Raw genomic sequence first — 21,165 nt, forward strand, 5'->3', positions numbered from 1 at the left:
ATAAATGACGTCCCCCTATCGCTGTGTATGTAGTTCGGCATGCCAAACATGCAGAATAGATTACCGAGACACTTGATGACCGTGGCACTGGTCATGTCTGGGCAGGGAATGGCGAAGGGGAAGCGGGAATATTCATCGATGATATTGAGGAAGTATACGTTACGGTCGGCAGAGGGACGGGGTCCCTTGAAGTCCAGACTTAGGCGCTCGAATGGCCGTGTGGCTATGATAAGGTGTGCACGGTCAGGCCTGTAAAAACGAGGCTTGCATTCCGCACAGGTGCGGCAGGCTCTGGTCATTGCCCTGACCTCCTCGATGGAGTGGGGCAGATTGCGGGACTTTATAAAATGGTATAGTCGGGTGACCCCTGGGTGACAGAGGTCGTTGTGGAGACCCTGTAATTTGTCCGTATGAATGCTGGCACACATTCCCCGCGATAGGGCGTCTGGGGGTTCATTAAGGGCTCCCGGCCTGTACATAATATCATAGTCGAACGTGGATAGTTCGATCCTCCACCTGAGTATTTTGTCATTCTTGATTTTCCCCCTTTGTTATTAAACATGAAAGCCACCGACCGCTGGTCGGTGAGCAGGGTGAAACGTTTGCCGGCTAGGTAGTGTCTCCAGTGCCGCACTGCCTCCACTATAGCCTGTGCCTCCTTCTCAACAGAAGAGTGCCTGATTTCGGGTCCCTGAAGGGTTCGGGAGAAGAAGGCCACAGGTCTCCCAGCCTGATTGAGGGTCGCAGCTAAGGCAAAGTCTGACGCATCGCTTTCGACTTGAAAGAGAATGCTTTCGTCCACTGCACACAGTGCAGCCCTTTCAATGTCCTGTTTGATACTGGTGAAAGCCTCCCGAGCTTCAGCTGATAGTGGGAAGGACGTCGATTTAATGAGGGGTCAGGCCTTATCAGAGTAATTGGGCACCCATTGGGCATAATACGAAAAAAATCCCAGGCACCTTTTTAAAGCTTTGGGATTGTGTGGCAGGGGCAGTTCCTTTAGGGGGCGTAATCGGTCAGGGTCCGGTCCAATTACCCCATCTTCCACCACACAGCCGAGGATACAGAGACAGGTTGTGTTGAAGACACATTTGTCTTCGTTGTAGGTTAGATTCAGCTTTAGGGCAGTTTTTAAAAATCTCGCAAGATTTAGATCGTGGTCTTGCTGGTTGTGCCCGCAGATAGTGACATTGTCCAGATAGGGGTAGGTAGCTTGTAGTTTATTCTCGTCAACCATGCGGTCCATCTCACGTTGAAAGACCGAGACCCCATTTGTTACCCCGAAGGGCACTCTGAGAAAATGGTAGAGGCGTCCGTTCGCCTCAAAGGCGGTGTATGGGCGGTCCTCCGTTCTAATGGGGAGCTGGTGATACGCGGATTTGAGGTCGATAGTCGAGAAGACTCGGTATTGCGCAATCTGGTTGACCATTTCTGATATGCGGGGTAAAGGGTAGGCGTCCAGCTGGGTATAAATATTAACAGTCTGGCTGTAGTCAATTACCATCCGTTTCTTTTCGCTATTTTTAACTATGACTACTTGGGCACGCCACGGACTAGTACTGCATTCAATAATGCCTTCCCGCAGGAGTCTGTCCACTTCCGCCTTGATAAAGTGTCTGTCTTCCAGACTGTACCGTCTACTTTTGGTCGCTATGGGCCTACAGTTCGGAGCGAGATTAGCGAATAAAGAGGGCGGGCTGATTTTTAAGGTTGATAGGCCACAGACTGTGAGTGGCGGCTGGGACCCGCCATATGCTAGCATGACACTTTCGTGGTGGCACTGGAAGTCCAGGCCCAAGATTACATTAACACAGAGTTCTGGCATCACGAGGAGTTTAAAATCCTTGTAGCCGTGCCTTTTACAGTCAGTGTTACCACACAGTAGCCCAAAATGTCCGAAGTGTGGGGCTTAGCAGCCATAGCAATTCTGCTCCGTGTAGGGGTTACCGTGAATGAGTGCCGCCATACCAGGCTAGGGTGGATAAAACTCTCGGTACTCCCACAGTCAATTAAACATTTAGTTAAATTCCCGTTTACCTGTATGTCCATCATAGATTTTGTCAACGGGTGTGGCCTGGATTGATCCACCGTGATCGAAGTCACTGTTGGGCCCTGGGCGGCCGTTGAGTCGGGAAAAGATGGCGGATCCCAAGATGGCGGCCCGCACGGCACGCACGAGGCGGTGACGGAGTTGGAAATCGGATTCCCCCTGCAGACTTTGCTAAAATGCCCCTTTTTCTTACATTTGAAGCATGTAGCGTCCTTCGCTGGGCATCGTTGTCTGGGGTGCTTGGCCTGGCCGCAGAAGTAGCATTTCGGGCCTCGAGACATTGCCGCTGTAGTAGGACTCCTGGGTGAACTTCTGTGTGGGGACTCTGGCGGTGTAGAGCTGGTCTGAGACCTGGATGGGGAAGATGGCTGATTCCAAGATGGCAGCCCGCTCGGCGCACACGAGGCGGTGAGGGCCGCATGGCCGGAAGAATAAGAGTCAGAGTTTTTCTGGGCCACGTCCAGCGATCGCGCAGTGGCCACTGCCTTTTAAGTCCAGGACCTCCTTCTCCAGCAGTCTCTGCCGGATATAATTTGATTTGAGGCCCGTGATGAAGGAATCGCGGACCAATTCGTCAGAGTACACGTTGGCCGTCACGGCCTTGCAGTTACAGTCCCGGACCAAGTCCTTTAGGCCCTGTAAGAAATCGTCCATTGATTCCTCAGGTCGCTGCCTGCGTGTAGCCAGCAGATGTCTGGCGTACAGTTCGTTTACTGGCCTCTGGTATTGGACCTTCAGGATAGTGATGGCCTCCGTGTAAGAGGTGGCGTCCCGGATGAACGAATAAATCCGATGATTAATGCGAGTAGTCAGTAGACTCAGTTTATCTACCTCGCTAGCGGACGAGGCCCTCGCGAAGAGTTCGAAGCATTTGAGCCAGTGTCCAAATTGATTTGATGCTTCAGCAGAATGTGGATCCAAGTCCAGACGCTCTGGTTTTAGGAGTCGATCCATCCTAGTATTCTTTAGTGATTAAAATTGATGTGCCTTCAATAACCACAAAACTAGAAGTTATAAACTTTAACAAGTTGGCTTTTAATCACTAAGATCAGAGCTAACATCTCAACACACTGACTGGCTCACAGGAACGAGTCAGAGAAGTCAGGGAAGAGGAAGTGAAACTATACACCGTGTGGGGGAGGGTAATATACATGAGTGCAAAACGAATACAGGCAAGACAAGCAGATACAGGCAAGACAAGCAGATTTCATTACAAACCCCAACCCTCTCCTGCCCATCATGGGCGGGTTAATATCGAGGCCTCTTATTTACAATTTAGCTTTTTAATTGGCTTACTTTTGTTTTCTACCCACATGTCCACCATGAATGGTAGAACATTATGGGCCTAGATCCCAAATATTAACCTATTTATTTTAAATGAGTTAACACTTCTGCTAAAATACAGACTAAGGAATTTGACCTTCTTTGGAGTCTTTACTTGTTGTTGATTGCTTTCCTCAGCAGAAATAATGGTTTGAGTGAAGCCCATGAGAAGACAAACTGCACATGTTCTGTGAATAGAACACATTGATGGGCTAAAAGGAATTTTCTAATTGAATCCCTTCTTATGTCCTTAAGTGTAGTAAATTCCAATAAATGTTAAAATAAGAATTCATTCAGTTCCAGGTGCCCTGAGTTAACATTGGTTATTTCCCCTTGTTTCCAGGACACAGAAAGTAAGTTCATGCCTGACACTAGCATTTCTCAAGATCCAACTACTTGTCAGCATTTTGAAAGTAATGATGTTGCAAATTTTTCAGGAATTAAAAAGTTAAATTTACCTACACATTTGGGTGTGGCACATTGTCCTATACTGTATTGGCAGTGAGAAAAACTATTGCTGATAGACTGTATTGAACCTGCTTTCATACATTATCTTACAGATTATGATTCAGATGCCATGAGTAGCTCCTATGAATCATATGATGAAGATGACGAGGATGGGAAGGGGAAGAAACTGAGACACCAGTGGCCATCTGAGGAGGCCTCAATGGACTTGGTGAAAGATGCTAAGATCTGTGCCTTTCTTCTGCGCAAGAAACGTTTTGGACAGTGGACAAAACAATTTTGTGTCATTAAAGACAACAAACTATTGGTATGCTTTTATTTTTGGTCTGATAGTGAAACACACTCTAATTTTCTACTGTTGGTCTCTTGGGACCAAGCACCAGGTGCAGGTGGGAGGGTGAGTGGTTGATCTGTTTCCAGGCTTTTACTAATGCTACTGTGAACCTGATACCATAAGGTGTGTAAGAATGGACCAGAATTCTTCAAAAAAGTATCTTTTACATGTCGTATAAGATGATAAAAAAAATCCTTTTCATACAGCCAGTAATTGGACCTAAGTTTGAAGCAAAAATAGACCACTGCCTTATGATAAACATTTATTATCAAAATTTAAATTATTATTAAATATTGTTGCTATGACTTTGCAATTGTCAGAGGCTGACACTCCAGCGTGGTTTTGGTTTTTAATTAGTTTTTTTAACACTTCACAACGGGGCTAGAACAGGTAAAGAAGGAATTTGGGGTCAGGTCACACCTTTTTTTTAGATTCTTAAATCCCTGCAGGAAGAGAGGTGCCGGTTATTGGTAATAACGTGTCACTTGATATCACTGTTAACGAATCTTTCCATCATTTTGCTAATGATTGAAAGTAGGCCGATAGGGCGGTAATTGGCTGGGTTGGATTTGACCTACTTTTTGTGGACAAGACATGCCTAGACAATTTTTTGCATTATCGGATAGATGCCAATGTTGTATCTGTAGCATGCTCTTCTGCACTCCTTATTGAACCAGAGTTGATCATTTGACTTAATGGTGATGGAGGAGTAAGGGATATGCTGGTCATGAGGCTACAGATTGTGGTGGTATACAATTCTGCTGCTGCTAATGGTTCACAGCACCTCATGTATGCCCAGTTATGAGGGGCTAGATCTGAGTGCGGTTTGAACAGAGTGCTGCGAGTTGGATGAGTCAGGGAGTCTTAACTGGTTGCTGAAACCAAACTTTTGTTTGTTTAACATTTACTGTTACTGTTTACTGTTTAAAATCTAAATTTCCCAGTTTTAAGCAGGGTTATAAAGGGATATACAAGGCCTACAATTCAGAGCAGCTGAAGGCAGTTAATTAGGGAAACTAGATTAAACTGGTTCTCCTGTAGCTGGGCTCAGCAAGTCTCCTTTGTTTCAGGGCCTATAAAAACAGGCTTTGAAGTGTGATTTTGCACTGAGTGCGGTTTAAACAGAGTGCTGCGAGTTGGGTAAGTCAGGGAGTTAGGTGAGGAGTGGAAGGGGGAGCTCCCTTGCTTCGCCTTTGTTTTTCCTAACTTTTCACCCTGTAGGAATTGGTTCTTACTTTGCTCCTGCTCTTGGACTCTTTCCTTGGTGTAGTCAAACAACAACAACTGCGAAACCGCTAAAGTGACGTCACAACCAGGGAAGGAGCTGATTGGTAAGTTACATCTGGTGAGTATTTCTACAGTCCAGTCGTTAAAGTCAAAGTAAGATCTCTAGCTTAGAGTAAGTAGTGTTTAAAGGGAAGTAAGGTCCCTAGTGTATTTAATATTCTGTAATTTAAAGGAAGTAAAGGGAGTAAATTAAGGGTAGGACATGGCAGGGCAGCTCGGCTGCGTGGAGTGCTCCTACTGTGCTATGTGGGAAGTCAGGGACACTTTAGGTGTCCAGGGTGAACACATGTGCAGGAAGTGTCTCCAGCTGCAGCTACTCGAAATCCGTGTTTCGGAGCTGGAGCTGCAGCTGGAGTCACTGTGGAGCATCCGCAAAGCTGAGATCTTCGTGGATAGCACGTTTAACGAGGTGGTCACACCGCAGGTAAAGAGTGCACAGGCAGACAGGAAATGGGTGACCGCCAGACAGAGTAAAAGAACTAGGAAGGTAGTACAGGAGTCCCCTGGGTCCATCTCCCTCTCCAACAGATTTTCCGTTCTGGATACTGCTGGGGGAGATGGTTTCTCAGGGGAATGCAGCAAGAGCCAAGTCCGTGGCACTACGAGTGGCTCAGCTGCACAGGAGGGGAGGAAAAAGAGTGGGAAAGCAATAGTGATAGGGGATTCTATTGTAAGGGGATCAGATAGACGTTTCTGTGGCCACAGACGTGACTCCAGGATGGTATGTTGCCTCCCTGGTGCCAGGGTCAAGGATGTCACTGAACGGCTACAGGGCATTCTGAAGGGGGAGGGCGAACAGTCAGAGGTCGTGGTTCACATTGTTACCAATGACATGGATAGAAAGAGGGATGAGGTCCTGCAACAAGAATTTAGGGAGCTAGGTAGCAGATTAAAAAGCAGGACATCAAAGGTTGTAATCTCTGGATTACTCCCGATGCCACGTGCTAGTAAGTATAGGAATAGGAGGACAGAGCAGATGAATGCGTGGCTAAAGAGTTGGTGCAGGAGGGAGGGCTTTAGTTTCCTGGATCACTGGGTCTGCTTCTGAGGAAGGTGGGACCTGCACAAGTCGGACGGGTTGCACCTGAACCGAAATGGGACCAACATCCTTGCGGGGAGGTTTGCTAGTACTGCTCGGGGGGGGGGGTTTAAGCTAACTTGGCAGGGGGATGGGATACGGAGTGGAGCTATAGTAGGGGGTGATGCACAGCCAAATATAGAGGAAAAAACAAGTCTGTCTGGAAGGCAGAGCAAATATGTAACAGCACAAGGGAGTATGGCAAGGCTGGATGGCATTTATTTTAATGCAAGGAGTCTTGCGAGTAAGGCAGATGAATTGAAGGTGTTGATGAACACATGGGAGTATGATATTGTTGCTATCACAGAGACATGGTTGAGGGAGGGCAGGACTGGCAGCTCAATATTCCAGGGTATAGAATCTTCAGGCGAGACAGAGGGGGTGTAAAAGAGGAGGGGGTGTCGCAATATTAATCAAGGCGTCAATTACTACTGTAAGGAGGGATGATATCTTAGCAGGTTCCTCTAATGAGGCCATATGGGTAGAACTTAAAAACAAAAAGGGGGCAAGCACTTTGCTGGGAGTGTACTACAGGCCCCCAAACAGTCAGGGGGAGATAGAGGAACAGGTATGTAGGCAAATCTCAGAGAAGTGTAGAAATAATAGGGTAATAATAGTAGGGGATTTCAACTTCCCCAATATTAACTGGGATAATCAGAGTGTGAAAGGCTTAGAGGGTGCGGAATTCTTAAAGTGCATCCAGGAGAGCTTTTTGAGCCAGCATGTAAAAAGTCCTACAAGAGAGGGGGCGGTACTGGACCTAATTCTAGGGAATGTAGCCGGGCAAGTGGTAGAAGTGGCAGTAGGAGAGCATTTTGGTGACAGTGACCCTAATTTGGTGAGATTTAAGGTAGTCATGGAAAAGGACAAAGATGGACTGGAAATAAAAGTTCTAAATTGGGGAAGGCTGATTTTAATATGATAAGGCAGGATCTGGCCAACGTGGACTGGGATCAGCTACTTGTAGGAAAATCCACAACAGAGTAGTGGGAGTCTTTCAGAAAGGAAATAGAGAGAGTACAATGCCAACATGTTCCCGTAAAGGTCAAGGGTGGGACCAACAAGCCCAGGGAACCCTGGATGTCAAGGGATATACAAGAATGGATTAGGGAAAAAAAGGGATGCTTTTGGCAGATACAAAGGACTAAAAACAGTGGAAGCCCTAGAGGAGTATAGAAAGTGCAGGGGGATGCTTAAAAAATAAATTAGGAGAGCGAAGAGGGGGCATGAAAAAACACTGACAGGCAAAATAAAGGAAAATCCCAAGGTGTTTTATAAGTATATTAAGGGCAAGAGGATAACCAGGGAAAGAGGCACACTAGGGACCAAAGTGGCAATCAGTGTGTAGAGTCGGATTATGTAGGTGAGGTTTTAAATGAATATTTTGCATCTGTGTTCACTATGGAGAAGGGTGATGTAGGCATAGAAATCAGGCAGGGGGATTGTGATATACTTGAACAAATTAGTATTGAAAGGGAGGAGATACTCGCGGTTTTAGCAGGCTTAAAAGTGGATAAATCCCCAGGCACTGACGGGATGTACCCCAGGCTGCTGTGTGAGGCAAGGGAGGAGATTGCAGGGGCTCTGACACACATTTTCAGAACCTCTCTGGCCACAGGGGAGGTGCCAGAGGACTGAAGAACAGCTAACGTAGTACCATTGTTCAAGAAGGGTAGTAGGGATAAACCAGGGAATTACAGGCCAGTGAACCTAACATCAGTGGTAGGGAAATTATTGGAAAAAATTCTGAGGGGCAGAATTAGTCTCCACTTGGAGAGACAGGGATTAATCGGGGATAGTCAGCATGGCTTTGTCAGGGGGAGATCATGTCTGACCAATTTGATTGAATTTTTCGAGGGGTTGACTAGGTGTGTGGATGAGGGTAGTGCAGTTGATGTAGTCTACATGGACTTCAGTTAGGCTTTTGACAAAGTCCCACATGGGAGACTGGTCAAGAAGGTAAGAGCCCATGGGATCTAGGGCAATTTGGCACATTGGATCCAAAATTGGCTTAGTGGCAGGAGGCAGAGGGTGATGGTCGAAAGTTGTTTTTGTGACTGGAAGCCTGTGTCCAGTGGTGTACCGCAGGGATCGGTGCTGGGTTCTTTGCTGTTTGTACTGTACATTAATGATTTAGATATGAATGTAGGAGGTATGATAAGTAAGTTCGCAGATGACTCGAAAATTGGTGGAGTGGTAAATAGCGAGGAGGGAAGCCTCAGGCTACAGGACGATATAGACGGGTTGGTTAGATGGGCAGATCAGTGGCAAATGGAATTTAATCCTGAAAAGTGTGAGGTGATGCATTTTGGGAGGACTAACAAGGCAAGGGAATACACAATAAATGGTAGGATCCTAGGAAGGACAGAGGATCAGAGGGACCTCGGTGTGCATGTATATAGATCCCTGAAGGCAGCAGGACAGGTAGATAAGGTCGTTAAAAAGGCATATGGGATACTTGCCTTCATTAGCCGAGGCATAGAATATAAGAGCAGGGAGGTTATGATGGAGCTGTACAAAATGCTAGTTAGGCCACAGCTGGAATACTGTGTGCAGTTCTGGTCACCACACTATAGGAGGAATGTGATGGCATTGGAGAGGATGCAGAGGAGATTCACCAAGATGTTACCTGGGCTGGAGTGCTTCAGCTATGAAGAGAGACTGGACAGGCTGGGGTTGTTTTCCTTCGCGCAGAGAAGGCTGAGGGGGGACCTGATTGAGGTGTACAAAATTATGAGTGGCATAGATAGGGTAGATAGAAAGGAACTTTTCCCCTTAGTAGAGGGGTCAATAACCAGGGGGCATAGTTTCAAGGTAAGGGGCAGGAGGTTTAGAGGGGATTTGAGGAAAAACTTTTTCACCCAGAGGGTGGTTGGAATCTGGAACTCACTGCCTGAAAGGTTGGTAGAGACAGGAACCCTCACAACATTCAAGAAGCATTTAGATGAGCACTTGAAACGCCATAGCATACAAGGCTACGGACGAAGTGCTGGAAAATGGAATTAGAATAAACAGGGCTTGATGGCTGGCATGGACACGATGGGCCGAAGGGCCTCTTTCTGTGCTGTATAACTCTTTGGGCTAAAAATTCGGTGGCGCTGCGTTTGGGACGCCAAGCTCGCCTGGGTGCCGGAATTTGCGCTCTGGGCGGAGCCGCTTGCGCCCTCCCGATATTCAGTTGGAGTGCCCCAAGAGGGACTCGGTGCGCTGCTCGAGGCTCCCCGCGTCCCGCTTGGGGCGCTCAAACTGAATATCGCAGCGCCACATGCTGCGGCACGGCGCGCTGCGGTACTGCAGGCCTTCCTCCCCTTCTTAAGGGGGAGGGGCCTGCACCAGCGCGATGACCGATCGCGAGTGCCGGCAAAAGAGCCCGGCACTGAGGAGAAGTGCCGGGCTCTCGGAACACAGCCGGCACTGCCCGGGGGGGGGGGGGGGGGATCAGGAGGCCGGGGAGGGCGGCGCGAGGAGGTGCTGGCAGGCGGCCACCGGGAAAAAAATGGCCGCCCCGCACCTCCACCTTAATTTGCGCCACTACCGCCACAGGTAGGCCCCGTGAACCGGTCGCAAATCTACGGGGGTGGGGGGGGCGCGACCCAATATTGCGCTGGGGGCGGTAGCGGATCGCTGCGCACACCGATGTCATCGGTGGCGGCGCAGCACTACAGGCTAATGCCGCCATTAGCGCCCCGCTAAATATCGCGGGAGGCGCGGCCAGTGGCGCTAAAGCCACTGAGTGCCCTCTAGGTGCTAACTGGTGGCGCAGCCCACCGAATTTCTAGGCCTATGACTCTGAGATCTGTTCTTAATCTATCCCACTTCACACGGTGATGGAGCTACCCAACATTATGGAGCGTGTCCTCAATGTGGAGATGAGACTTAGGCCTAGAAATTCAGTTGCTTGCGCCAGCCGGTAGCGCCTTAGGAGGAGGAGATGTTGGGCGCTAGGCGGCTAGCGGCCGGGCGCAGCGCGATCTGCGCCTCTCCCCAACTTCACTAGAGATTTAGCGTCGGCGCAAAGTCTTTGCGCGCGCAGATCCTGACGTCATTTCATCGTGCAACGCCCTTTGTGCGCCCCAAACCGGAACTTCAGTGGCGCCGCCCTTCTTTGCGCCTGGCGCCCCCAGCGACTGGTAGAGGGGAACGGTTCCCAGTCGCTGCGGGGCGCGGGGGGCGCTATTTAAAGGGGACTCCTCCTGCAGTATAAGTGGCAGCCATTTTGTGCCAATCCCTCTGTGTGAGAGAGAGATATTTGGAGAGAGACAAAGGCAGAGAGCTTTCTGCTTTGACTCAGCGCTTGCAGAGGTACTTGTGGCTTCAGGCCAGAGCTTTGCACTTGGATTTCACTTTCAGTGCCACAGCCTTGAGTCGCCACATATAATGGGGGCTGCAATGGGTGGAAACGTTGGCTTTCTGCATTGCATTCAAAGGGATCAGAGACGCCGTGAGCGAGTGCCAGTCATGGCCAGACGGAGATTGGCCAACAGGCGTCGGTACAGGAGGCCTTACCCACCCAGGGTATACCGTCAGCAGTTCTCATATCTGAACATGTCTGAGGAGCAGTGCGTTCAGAGGCTGCGATTCAGAAGGGAGGTGGTCACTGAGATCTGCCACCTGCTTCGCAGAGATCTGCAGCCACAGCTGAGGAGCAGGACGTCTCTGTCAGTGGCAGTGAAGGTGACGGTGGCTCTCAACTTCGATGCCACTGGCTCCTTCCAATCCGCTACTGGGGACATTGCCAACATCTCCCAGTTCGCGGTACATTGCTGCATCCGCCAGGTGAACAATGCCCTTTTCAGAAGGAGACGTCAGTACATCTCCTTCCCCATGACTCTGGACAAGCAGCAAGAGCGTGCAATCGGCTTTGGAAGAATAGCGGGCTTCCCCATGGTTGAGGGCGTAGAACTGATGAACCAGCAATGGTCAGGCCTTGCTTCAGGGCTGCAGTGTGCAGGGCATGGCAGCCAAACAAGTCGACCCTTCCCCTTTAAGAGCTGACCGGCGCCAGCGTGTCTGCCTTCATTGAGCAACTCGCCGCACCTGCGCTGCGCTGCGCCCGTCCTCGGTGTTAGCGCCCCGGATCGCCGGCTTAGCGCCTAATGATAGTCGTGCATCGCCTGCTTTAGCGCAGCAGCAACCTCTTGGGGCGATGCCACTGAATATCGGCGAAGGTGGCGCGAAGTTGCGCCGGGCGCAAACTTTAGCGGCCGCCCGGCTGTAGCGCCCCAAACGTGGCTATACTGAATTTCTAGGCCTTAATTCCTAAAAGGACTGTGCAATGTTTTTTCCTACCAATGTTGTCATTTACAGACGTATCTGTGACAGGTAGATTGGTGAGGATGAGATCAAGTAGGTTATTCTCTTGTGTTGGTTCCCTTTCCGCAAGCCTAGTCTGGCAGCTACATCTTCAGCAATCGGCCAGCCCAGACTGCGGTGGTCATACCAAGCCACTCTTGGTGATGGACATTGAGTACATTCTGTGTCATTGCTACACTCCGTGCATCCTCCAAGTGGTGTTCAACGTAAAGGAGTACTGATCCATCAGCTGAGGGAGGGCGGTAGGTGGTAATCAGCAGGAGGTTTCCTTGTCCATGTTTGACCTGAAGCAATGAGACTCCTTGGACTCCAGAGCCAATGTTGAAGACTCTCGGGGCCATTCCACTCCGACTGTGTACCACAGTGCCCCCCCACCTCTGGCGGGCCTGTCCTGCCAGTGGGACAGGTCATACCCAGGGATAGTGATAGAGGAGTCTGGGATGTTAGCTGATAGGTATGATTCTGTGAGTATGACTATGTCAGGCTGTTACTTGAATTGTCTGTGGGAAAGCTCTCCCAACTTTGGCACCATTCCCCAGTTGTTATTGAGGAGGACTTTGCAGGGTCGACTGGGTTAGGTGAGTCCTCATTGTGTCCTGATTCAGTGCCTAGTCCGCAGGTGAGTGGTCTGTCCGGTTTTGTTCTTGTTATTTTTTTGTAGCATTTTTTAACAACTGAGTGGCTTGCTAGGCCACTTCACAGGGTCAGCCACGCTGGTGTGGGACTGGAGTCACATAAAGGCCAGGCCAGGTAGGAATGGCAGGTTTCCTTCACTAAAGGACAATAGTCTTACCCATGAAAGGTCTTTCTGACCCCATGGCAGAATTTGTATAGGCTACTGAGGCAATGTCTCATTCAACATTTGTTTTGACACCAAAACTAGCCCTGGTAGACAACATTGGTTTTCTATTGACTCTGGTTAAAACCACTGGCCCGTCCATGTTGAGCAATTTGGCTGAAGCTAATGGTATCATTCCTAAGATACAGGAAAATATTCAACACTTTTCTAAGGAGAAGAGGAAAATAGCTTTAGGGAACAGTACAATAAGGAAGGGCAGGAGTAGCTTTTAGGGGTGTGAATGAAAGCAGAAAGGAGAAACAATGAAGTCTTCCCTGTTGACTTATGGATAACCATGGGAAGCAGAGAAGGAAATGATGGTGGAGAGGTGTTGGTATGGTTATGTGAGGCTAAGCAGGAAGAATGTGGTAGGAAGTCTTAACTTTACGTTCCAGGTGAAATTATTAAATTTCTTTCTGCACTACAACCAGGGCCAGGTGTAAATACTGCTCACATTCCTAGGCTGTGCCACCTCTTGCCATGCCCATTTACAAAATCTCCTTGGAGCCCACCAACCATTCGGGGGGAAGAGGATGTCCATCTGATGATGAGCTTACTCCACCCGTATCCCCATGGCTGAATCTGAAAACTTGGGGCAGTGCTGGAACTCTTTTTTGCCACACTGTGTTCCTTCCCTGCTTTGGCCACCAAAAATTACCTCTCTTTTAAGTTTCTGCAGGTACCTGATAGCCCCCTAATCGATGAGCTGCATATAATAAGCACATTTCAAGCTGGCAGCTCGCTTAACTCAAGAAAATGAGAGGTGACCTAGAAATGGGACAGGTCACCCACCGACTCTTCTGGGCAGCCGTTTCTTTTGCATTGGGCAACCAAAATCAGCCCAATCACTCCTGCCGTGATGTAGTTCCGGGGTGCTGGTAACCATTGAGCACCTCACACGAGTGGCTAGCCTGCATGTGCAAGCCTATTCAGTGAATGTTGGCAGGCTTGTTAACAGTATCCTGTCATCCCTGATTCCTCCTACCCATACCTTCCAGGTAAGGGTCACTGAATAGCAATCAGGAGTAGAAACTATGGCTGAGATTTCCTCCCTAACCCAAGGGCACTGAAGTAAATTGTGGAACCTCGACTGCTTCCCATGCTAATTCAGTGCAGATCTGGAAGCTTCTGACCTATGTGGCTTAACACTGCAGCACATGGTGCATTTACCCACTCCATTGTCTGGGAAGACTATTTCATCCTCCCTTAACTGAAATAAATAGTTCTCTTTTTTTAGGACCTCTCACCACTGTCCCCAAGGCTGCACTTTCTCCAAAGGAGATCTGATCTGGGCCTCACATTGACAATTGTTAGTTCCATTATGTGACTCACTAAGAAGCTGCACTTCTGCAGGGTAGTATTGATTCTGATAATCATATGCTCTCCCACCTCTCCACAACCCCTCCCCTCCCCGCCCCCACCCCCACCACGGGCAAAGCCCTTCCTTGGCACACCATGCTCCACCTTCTGGCTCAATAGAGAATTGACAAACTTGTCCAGTAAAGGCAGGCAAGTTTCTTCTATAACACAAATGTCTTTTAAAATACCGTGCTGTTGTTCTATTTTAAAAGTGGTTGCAAGTAATTCTGCAGAAACTAAACTTGATGTACCTCCACGCAATAGGGCACGGTACTCTGAAAATATTGTACAGAAGTTAATAATGAGCTCAGGATTTAACCTTTGGTTTTAGTGCTACAAAAGTTCCAAGGATCATCAACCTCAGATGGAGTTATTGCTGATGGCCCACAATGTGTCCTATGTTCCTAAAGACAGCAAAAGGAAAAAACATGAACTACGAATCACCCAACAAGGAGCAGACATATTGGTACTGGCTGTGCAAAGCAAAGAACAAGCAGAGGAGTGGCTGAAGGTAGGAATGTTTGTTTGTGAAGGTAATTATCTTTTAGTCCTTTATTCAGGGCAATTCAATTAAAATTCTTTCTCGGACACAGAAGGCCAAATGGCCTTTTTTCAAATTTTGTCTCCTATACATGCAGTTTTGACAGCATATGCTTGCTCAATGTTCAGTTACTGATCTACATGGCACAGGTGACAACATGAAAGGAAAATTAATAATTATTAAGTCCCTTTTTTCTACTTAAGATGTTTCCTGTTCAATTCATTGGCCTATATTTCCATGGTGGTTCTCCTAGTCCTTTGCCGTAACTTTGGCGCACGATCAGCATAGCCCTTGTAGAAGCAGTATAAACAGCTGTTTCTGGGGCGGGCAAATCTTCCAATCTCCTGCCCCGAAGTTACAGCAGGAGATAAGGACACAACCCCTGTGGAAATTCAGGGCATTTGTGTTTTGTTGCATGGGGATTGAGAGAGTGCAAGTATAGCACATGCTGTAGTGAATATTTTTAAAAGACATAACTCTGGGTTTTTCTTTCGGTTTTGTTTTTAACCACAAACATTATGGATAGCAAACCGGCTTGTTCACCTGTCTCAGTGTGGATAGGAGTCTGTTGCCAGGTAAGTGATGATGCTTCATCCGAATGAGAGTTTGACATTGGGCTGAAAAGAGACCAGATTCTAGTCAGTCTGCGTTCCATTGAGGTTGCGTCCAACGAGTGATTAGGATTTGGAATGCACTGCCTGATAGGGTGGAGGAAAGAGATTCAAAAGTAGCTTTCAAAAGGGGTTGGATAAATACTTGAAGGAGAAAACAATTGCAAGGATATAGGGAAAGAACAGGGTAGTGGGACTAATTGGATTGCTTTCCAAAAGAGCCGGTGCAGACTCGATGGGCCGAATAGCCTCCTGCTGTACTAGTAAGAAAGGATGTTGGTCATTCCTATCGCTGACGTGTTGATTTACATTACTGCTTCCCCATAATTTCCTGTCACTAATAGGATTTCCATGAATTATACTTTTTCCTGTTATTCCAGGATGGAAAAGACAATGGCCCCGAAAATCCATAGTATGCAATCCTGGTGGTTACATGGCAATTACGGGTGTGGGGTGTCCTTCCACTGACCTTGCTGGAGTTTGCAGGGTCAATGGGGAGTCCACCTACTTTGCATGAGGCTGGTGTTTGCAAGTGACACTGTGGGTGCCTTTCCTGTGCTCATCTGCCCCATGCTCTGTAAAATAGAGCCTGTCCACTCCTGTGTAAGGCGGCTGATCAAGATATCTTTAAAAAAATACAATTTTGGGGGGGTCCAGGCAGCTTGCCTGGTTTGAACCCCTTTCCCCCATCCTCCTCCACTTACAGTTATACTTCTGCATGGACAAGAAACCCACTTAAAATAAGGGGATGATGAGTGCCGGTCTGTGTCCAACGAAGATTCAGGTGCAATCCATTGGGCCATCATTGTTCTATCTCTCTTCATAATAGTTTTTAATGATAGTTGGTTATCAAGCCATTCTATAATTGAATGTATGTAGCACTCCATATTGAAATCCTGGAGACAGAGTTGGTGAGAACAAGCACTATGCTTCAAAAAGTGCAGGGTTGCTGTGTAAAATGAGTTCAGCAGTCCGAACAAAATGCCTGATGGGGTAGATTGGATTTCTTCACTCATTGCAGAAAGCCAATAATTGCTGGTGGTTGGCACTAGAAGACATCAGGGTTGTGGCAGGAAATGATGAGGTACACTATTACCACAGACATACAGGGTATTTTTCTTCACAAAACCATCCTGACCGTGGCTGCCTTTGTTGTAATTAAAAGGTTGTGTGGGAAGCTCTTATGTCGAGTTCGAATATGGTTTGTTATCGGACCTAAAATACAAACTGGACTGGGATAGTGTTTTCTAAGAGATGCAGCTCTCTTTGCTCTCTGGACTGTACTGTTTTCACAGTCTGTGCTGCAGCTGCTGTTTTACTGCTAAAGTCAGGGTGTTGAAGCAAATGTATTGCAGTCCTTAAACAAAACAGTATTCTTCATTCAATCTCCTCAGCATTCCAGGGGAAATGATCCAAAGTCAGCATGGTCCATATTTTTCCCTTTCAGAGCAGTGTGTTATTCCATTATGTGATTTTTTAAATCTTGTGTTGCTTCCTCATATCATTTGTGACGGTCAGATTCACAATGCTCCCATGTGCATGAGCAAGACTTTGGGCATAAAATTCGGTTACGCTCCGTTTGGGGGCGGTAACTGAGTTAAGGCCGGACATTTAACGTCTGGCGAGGAAGTCCCGTCCCGGCCGCTAAATTCAGCTGACTGCCCCGCACAGGAAGTGGAGCGCAATCTCGGGTGCTCCATTTCCTGGTGGGGTGGTAACCGAGGCAATGTCGGTGCACAATCGACAGTTAAAGGGGAGGGCTGCTGCGCATTCTGAGATGGCCCACACTAGACCACCAGGGTGGCGTGGTGCCATGGCAGCAGCCCGGCGCCAAGATGTGGTGCCGGGCTGCACGATGGCGGTCAGGACCACGCCACGGCATGCTAATGGCTGGCGTTAATGAGCCAAATTTCTAGCCCTTTATGTCCATTTTTGGCATGAAAACACAGAGCTGGGGTGTCCAAACTGTGACACTTGGGTAATCTGTCCCCATGAAGAATAGGTGATTCACCTTGTTGCTATCCACTTTGTTTCTATTTCCAATGCTGTTCTGGCCAGCCTCCTATCCTCCATTCTCCGCAAACTTCAGCTCAGCCAAAACTCTGCTACTTGTATCCTATCGCACTCCAAGTTCTGTTTACCTATCACCCCTGTCCTTGCTGACCTACATTGGCTCGCAGTCCCCCAATACCTCCAATTATAAATTCTCAACCTTGTGTTTATATCCCTTCATGGCCTTTCCCCTCCCTAACTCTATAACCTCCTTCAGCCTTACACCCATCCACTCTTGCCCCCGCCATGAATTTTCCATTCCTCCAACTCTGGCCTTTTACACAACCCTGCTCCCTTTGCCTCACCAGTGACAATGGTGCCTTCAGTCACCAAAGCCTCACGCTGTAGAAATCCCTGCCTCAGCCCTTCCACCTCTCTACCTCCTTCTCCTCTTTTAAGACTCTCCTTAAAAACCCACCTCTTTGACCAAACTTTTGTTAACCAATTCTACTACCTCTTTACAAAAGCAAAATACTGCGCATGCTGGAATAAAAACAGAAATGCTGGAATTACTCAGCAGGTCAGCCAGCATTCTTGGAGAGAGAAACAGAGTTAGTGGCCAGAATTTTCTGGCGTCCATGCAGGCGGGATTGGAGGCCTTTCCCTCGGGTGCGTTTGCTAGTGTGTCAGCGACCCGAACGGCAGAGGCGGCCGAGTTAATTTAGATGATTATTAGGTACTTGTCCGACCCTTAAGCATCTTTTTAACCCTACCGTGCCAATTTCACTGGATAACCATGGGAATCACGCAGCTCGGGAACCATGTCTGTGAACCTGAGGTGGGAGTTCAGTGGCCTTTGATGCAACTCATTAGTGCACAGCATGGATAGCACAATAAATACTCCCAGCTGACACCTGGTTACATTCCTAAGGCAGATGCTGTTGCTGAATGCCTTGTCGGCACAGATTTAGCTTTCTAGAGTTGTCAAATGTTTTCAGCAAAGTCGGGATCCACTGTAACCTCATTGGTAGAACCGATCACACCATTGACAGATTGCTCTGTCATCTCTACTTTACCTGCCATCTATTACATAAGCATGGGTACCGTTTATACTGTCTCACCTTGGTCCGCAGAATTGGACCATGATGAGCCCCAACACCAGGCACACCAGCAGCACCAACAACAACACCAACCTTCTCAACCACCTGATGCTGCACAGGACAGAGGGCATCAGCGCAGGGCTGCAACGCACTGGAGGCGATACCCCCAACACAGAGTATACAGGCAGAGGATGAGCTTCCTCAACATGACTGAGCACAGTGCCAAAGGTGGCTCAGGCTATCGCGCCAGGTCGTCAGACATTTGCACATTGCTGGAGCAAGACCTTCAGCTCAGAGGACCTGGTGGACACCCCTTACCAGTGGCTGTCTCACCAACGCCCTCAACTTCTTCGCCTCAGGCTCCTTCCAGGGATCTGCAGCAGACATTTTTGGCATCTCGCAGTCGGCCGCCTACAGATGCATCACATAGGTTACCGATGCCCTCTTTGACAAGTCAGCCAATTATATCAACTTTGCCACTGATGAAGCCAGTGTTACTGAGCGGGTGCTCGGCTTTGCCATTCTGGCTGGCTTCCCATGGGTGCAGGGCATCATCAACTGCACACATGTGGCCACCAGGGCACCTCATCATCCCCCAGGAGTGTTTATCAACTGCAAGGGCTTCCACTCCCTCAGTGTGCAGCTCGTCTGCAACCATAAGAAGATCATCATGCATGTGTGCGCCAAAATTACCTGGCAGCTGCCATGACTCTTTCGTCCTGCACCAGTCCACCCCCCCTCAGCTCTTCACTCCTCCAAATAGACTTTCCCAATGGCTGCTTGGAGACAAGGGCTATGTCCTGAAGACGTGGCTCATGACACCCAAGTACTGAGGCCCAGGAGAGATATAATGAAAACCACATTGCCACCAGATGTGTCATAGAGCAGACAATAGGCATGCTCAAATTGTGCTTCAGATGTCTTGACAGATCTGGAGGAGCCCTTCTGTATGCACCAGCCAGGGTCTCCAGAATCGTTGTGGTTTGCTGCGCCCTGCACAACATAGCGCGGCAGCGAGAATTAGTGCTGCATGAACGCACAGCCTCTTCAGAGGAGGACCATCAGCTGGAAGATGAGAGAGGATCAGGAGGAACCTGAGATCCATATGCCACCAGTAACCGAGCACATTGCTGCCTGGGAGGCCAGGGATGGCCTCATCATGGTCAGATTTACTTAACTTCAGGCATTACACCCATATGGCTGCCACACGCTGCGCCAGGTTCCCACCACCTCACAGCAACACCATAAAACATCCCTACAATGACCAACCCATTCCTTTCACACTGACCACCATTGCTGAAGGTAATGTTATGCCTCACAATTCACTCCAACTCACTAAGCCGCTTCCAAAGTTGCAGACAGAATTGACCATGGTGGTGAAAATAATCATTTTTATCTGTGACATCAGATTAACAGGATAATATCAAATCAACTATTACATTAAAGTAAGGACAAAAGGCATGAATTTAAAATAGCCACTGAATTACAACTGCACACCCTGATTTTCAATTATCCGCCACCTTAAACCTCTTCAACTGAAGACTACACTTGGTCTTCATTCTTCGTGTGCAATAACACAGGAGATTGCCACATGTATATTGTGGGGTGGGGGTGGTGCAGTGTTTCACTGAAAACTTGTTAAAAGTGCCTAATGTACCTGTTGCTCCTGTGATAGGTTACACTGTAATAGGTCTTTTCAATGTTAAAGGTGTTATATAACAACTGCTATTTTACAATGATAGTATCTCACCTGTGGCTGCACAATCTGGCTACCAAATTCCCACAAATCACTCCGAATACTTTCTGAATTTTTTTTGATCCACCATTTTCTTTTCAGTGAGGTTTCTATTGTTCAAACTAAGAGTGTCAACCACATTTTTAAAAATTAAAAATTTACATATTTTACAGTAGAATGATCAAATTGTCTTTTTTGTTTTTTAATGCCTTTATTAAATTTTTTACTTGAAGGCCTTGACCCTAACAATAGAATTCTAGGTTTTAGCACAAGGTATATGAATATAAAAGCCAAGAGTTAATGATGAGCCTATATAAAACCTTAAGACCTCAGATAGTATATTGTGTGCAGCATTGGGCTCTGCACTTTCAGAAGAAGAAAAGAAAGACTTGCATTTATATAGCACCTTTCATGACCACCAGACGTCCCAAAGCACTTTACAGCCAATGAAGTACTTTTTTGAAGTGTAGTCACTGTTGTAATGTAGGAAACGTGACAGCCAATTTGCGCACAGCAAGCTCCCACAAGTAGCAATGTGATAATCTGTTTTAGTGATGTTGATTGAGGGATAAATATTGGCCAGGACACCAGGGATAACTCCCCTGCTTTTCTTCAAAATAGTGCCATGGGATCTTTTATGTCCACCAACAGTGGAGTGTCAACCTAGATTCTTGTGCTCAAGTCTCTGGAGTGGGACTTGAATCCACAACCTTCTGACCGAGAGGCAAGAGTGCTACCAACTGAGCAGGTGACCAGGGGCGAGAGCAGGAGACCTTCACTAGACTGATTCCTGGGATGAGAGGGTTGTCCTATGAGGAGCAATTGAGTAGATTGGGCCTATACTCTCTGGAGTTTAGAAAAATGAGAGGCGATCTCATTGAAACATATAAAATTCTGAGAGGGCTTGACAGGGTAGATGGTGAGAGGTTGTTTTCCCCGGCTGGAGAGTCTAAAACCAGGAGCCAAAGTCTCATGATAAGGGGTCGGCCATTTGGGACTGAGATGAGAGATTTCTTCACTCAGACGATTGTGAACCTTTGGAATTCTCTATCCCAGAGGGCTGTGGATGCTCAGTCGTTGAGTTCATTCAAGACTGAGATCGATATATTTTTGGGAATCAAGGGATATGGGGATCGGGC

At 47.8% G+C, this 21,165-nt stretch overlaps 1 protein-coding gene across 3 annotated transcripts in view; it reads left to right on the forward strand.

The window, feature by feature from the left end:
* The window catches only part of afap1 (actin filament associated protein 1), a 330,702-nt gene that overhangs the window by 229,611 nt on the left and 79,926 nt on the right, over window positions 1-21,165 (forward strand). For all 3 annotated transcript variants that reach the window (XM_085961916.1, XM_085961897.1, XM_085961906.1), the window contains exons 5-6: window positions 3,934-4,145; window positions 14,379-14,558. In XM_085961916.1, the coding sequence (XP_085818042.1) occupies window positions 3,934-4,145; window positions 14,379-14,558 (392 nt within the window). The remainder of the gene's footprint in view (window positions 1-3,933; window positions 4,146-14,378; window positions 14,559-21,165) is intronic.

This window comes from Somniosus microcephalus, chromosome 2, assembly GCF_052327205.1.
Source record: "Somniosus microcephalus isolate GS21.2 chromosome 2, FLI_Smic_1.0, whole genome shotgun sequence".
NCBI lineage: Eukaryota > Metazoa > Chordata > Chondrichthyes > Squaliformes > Somniosidae > Somniosus > Somniosus microcephalus.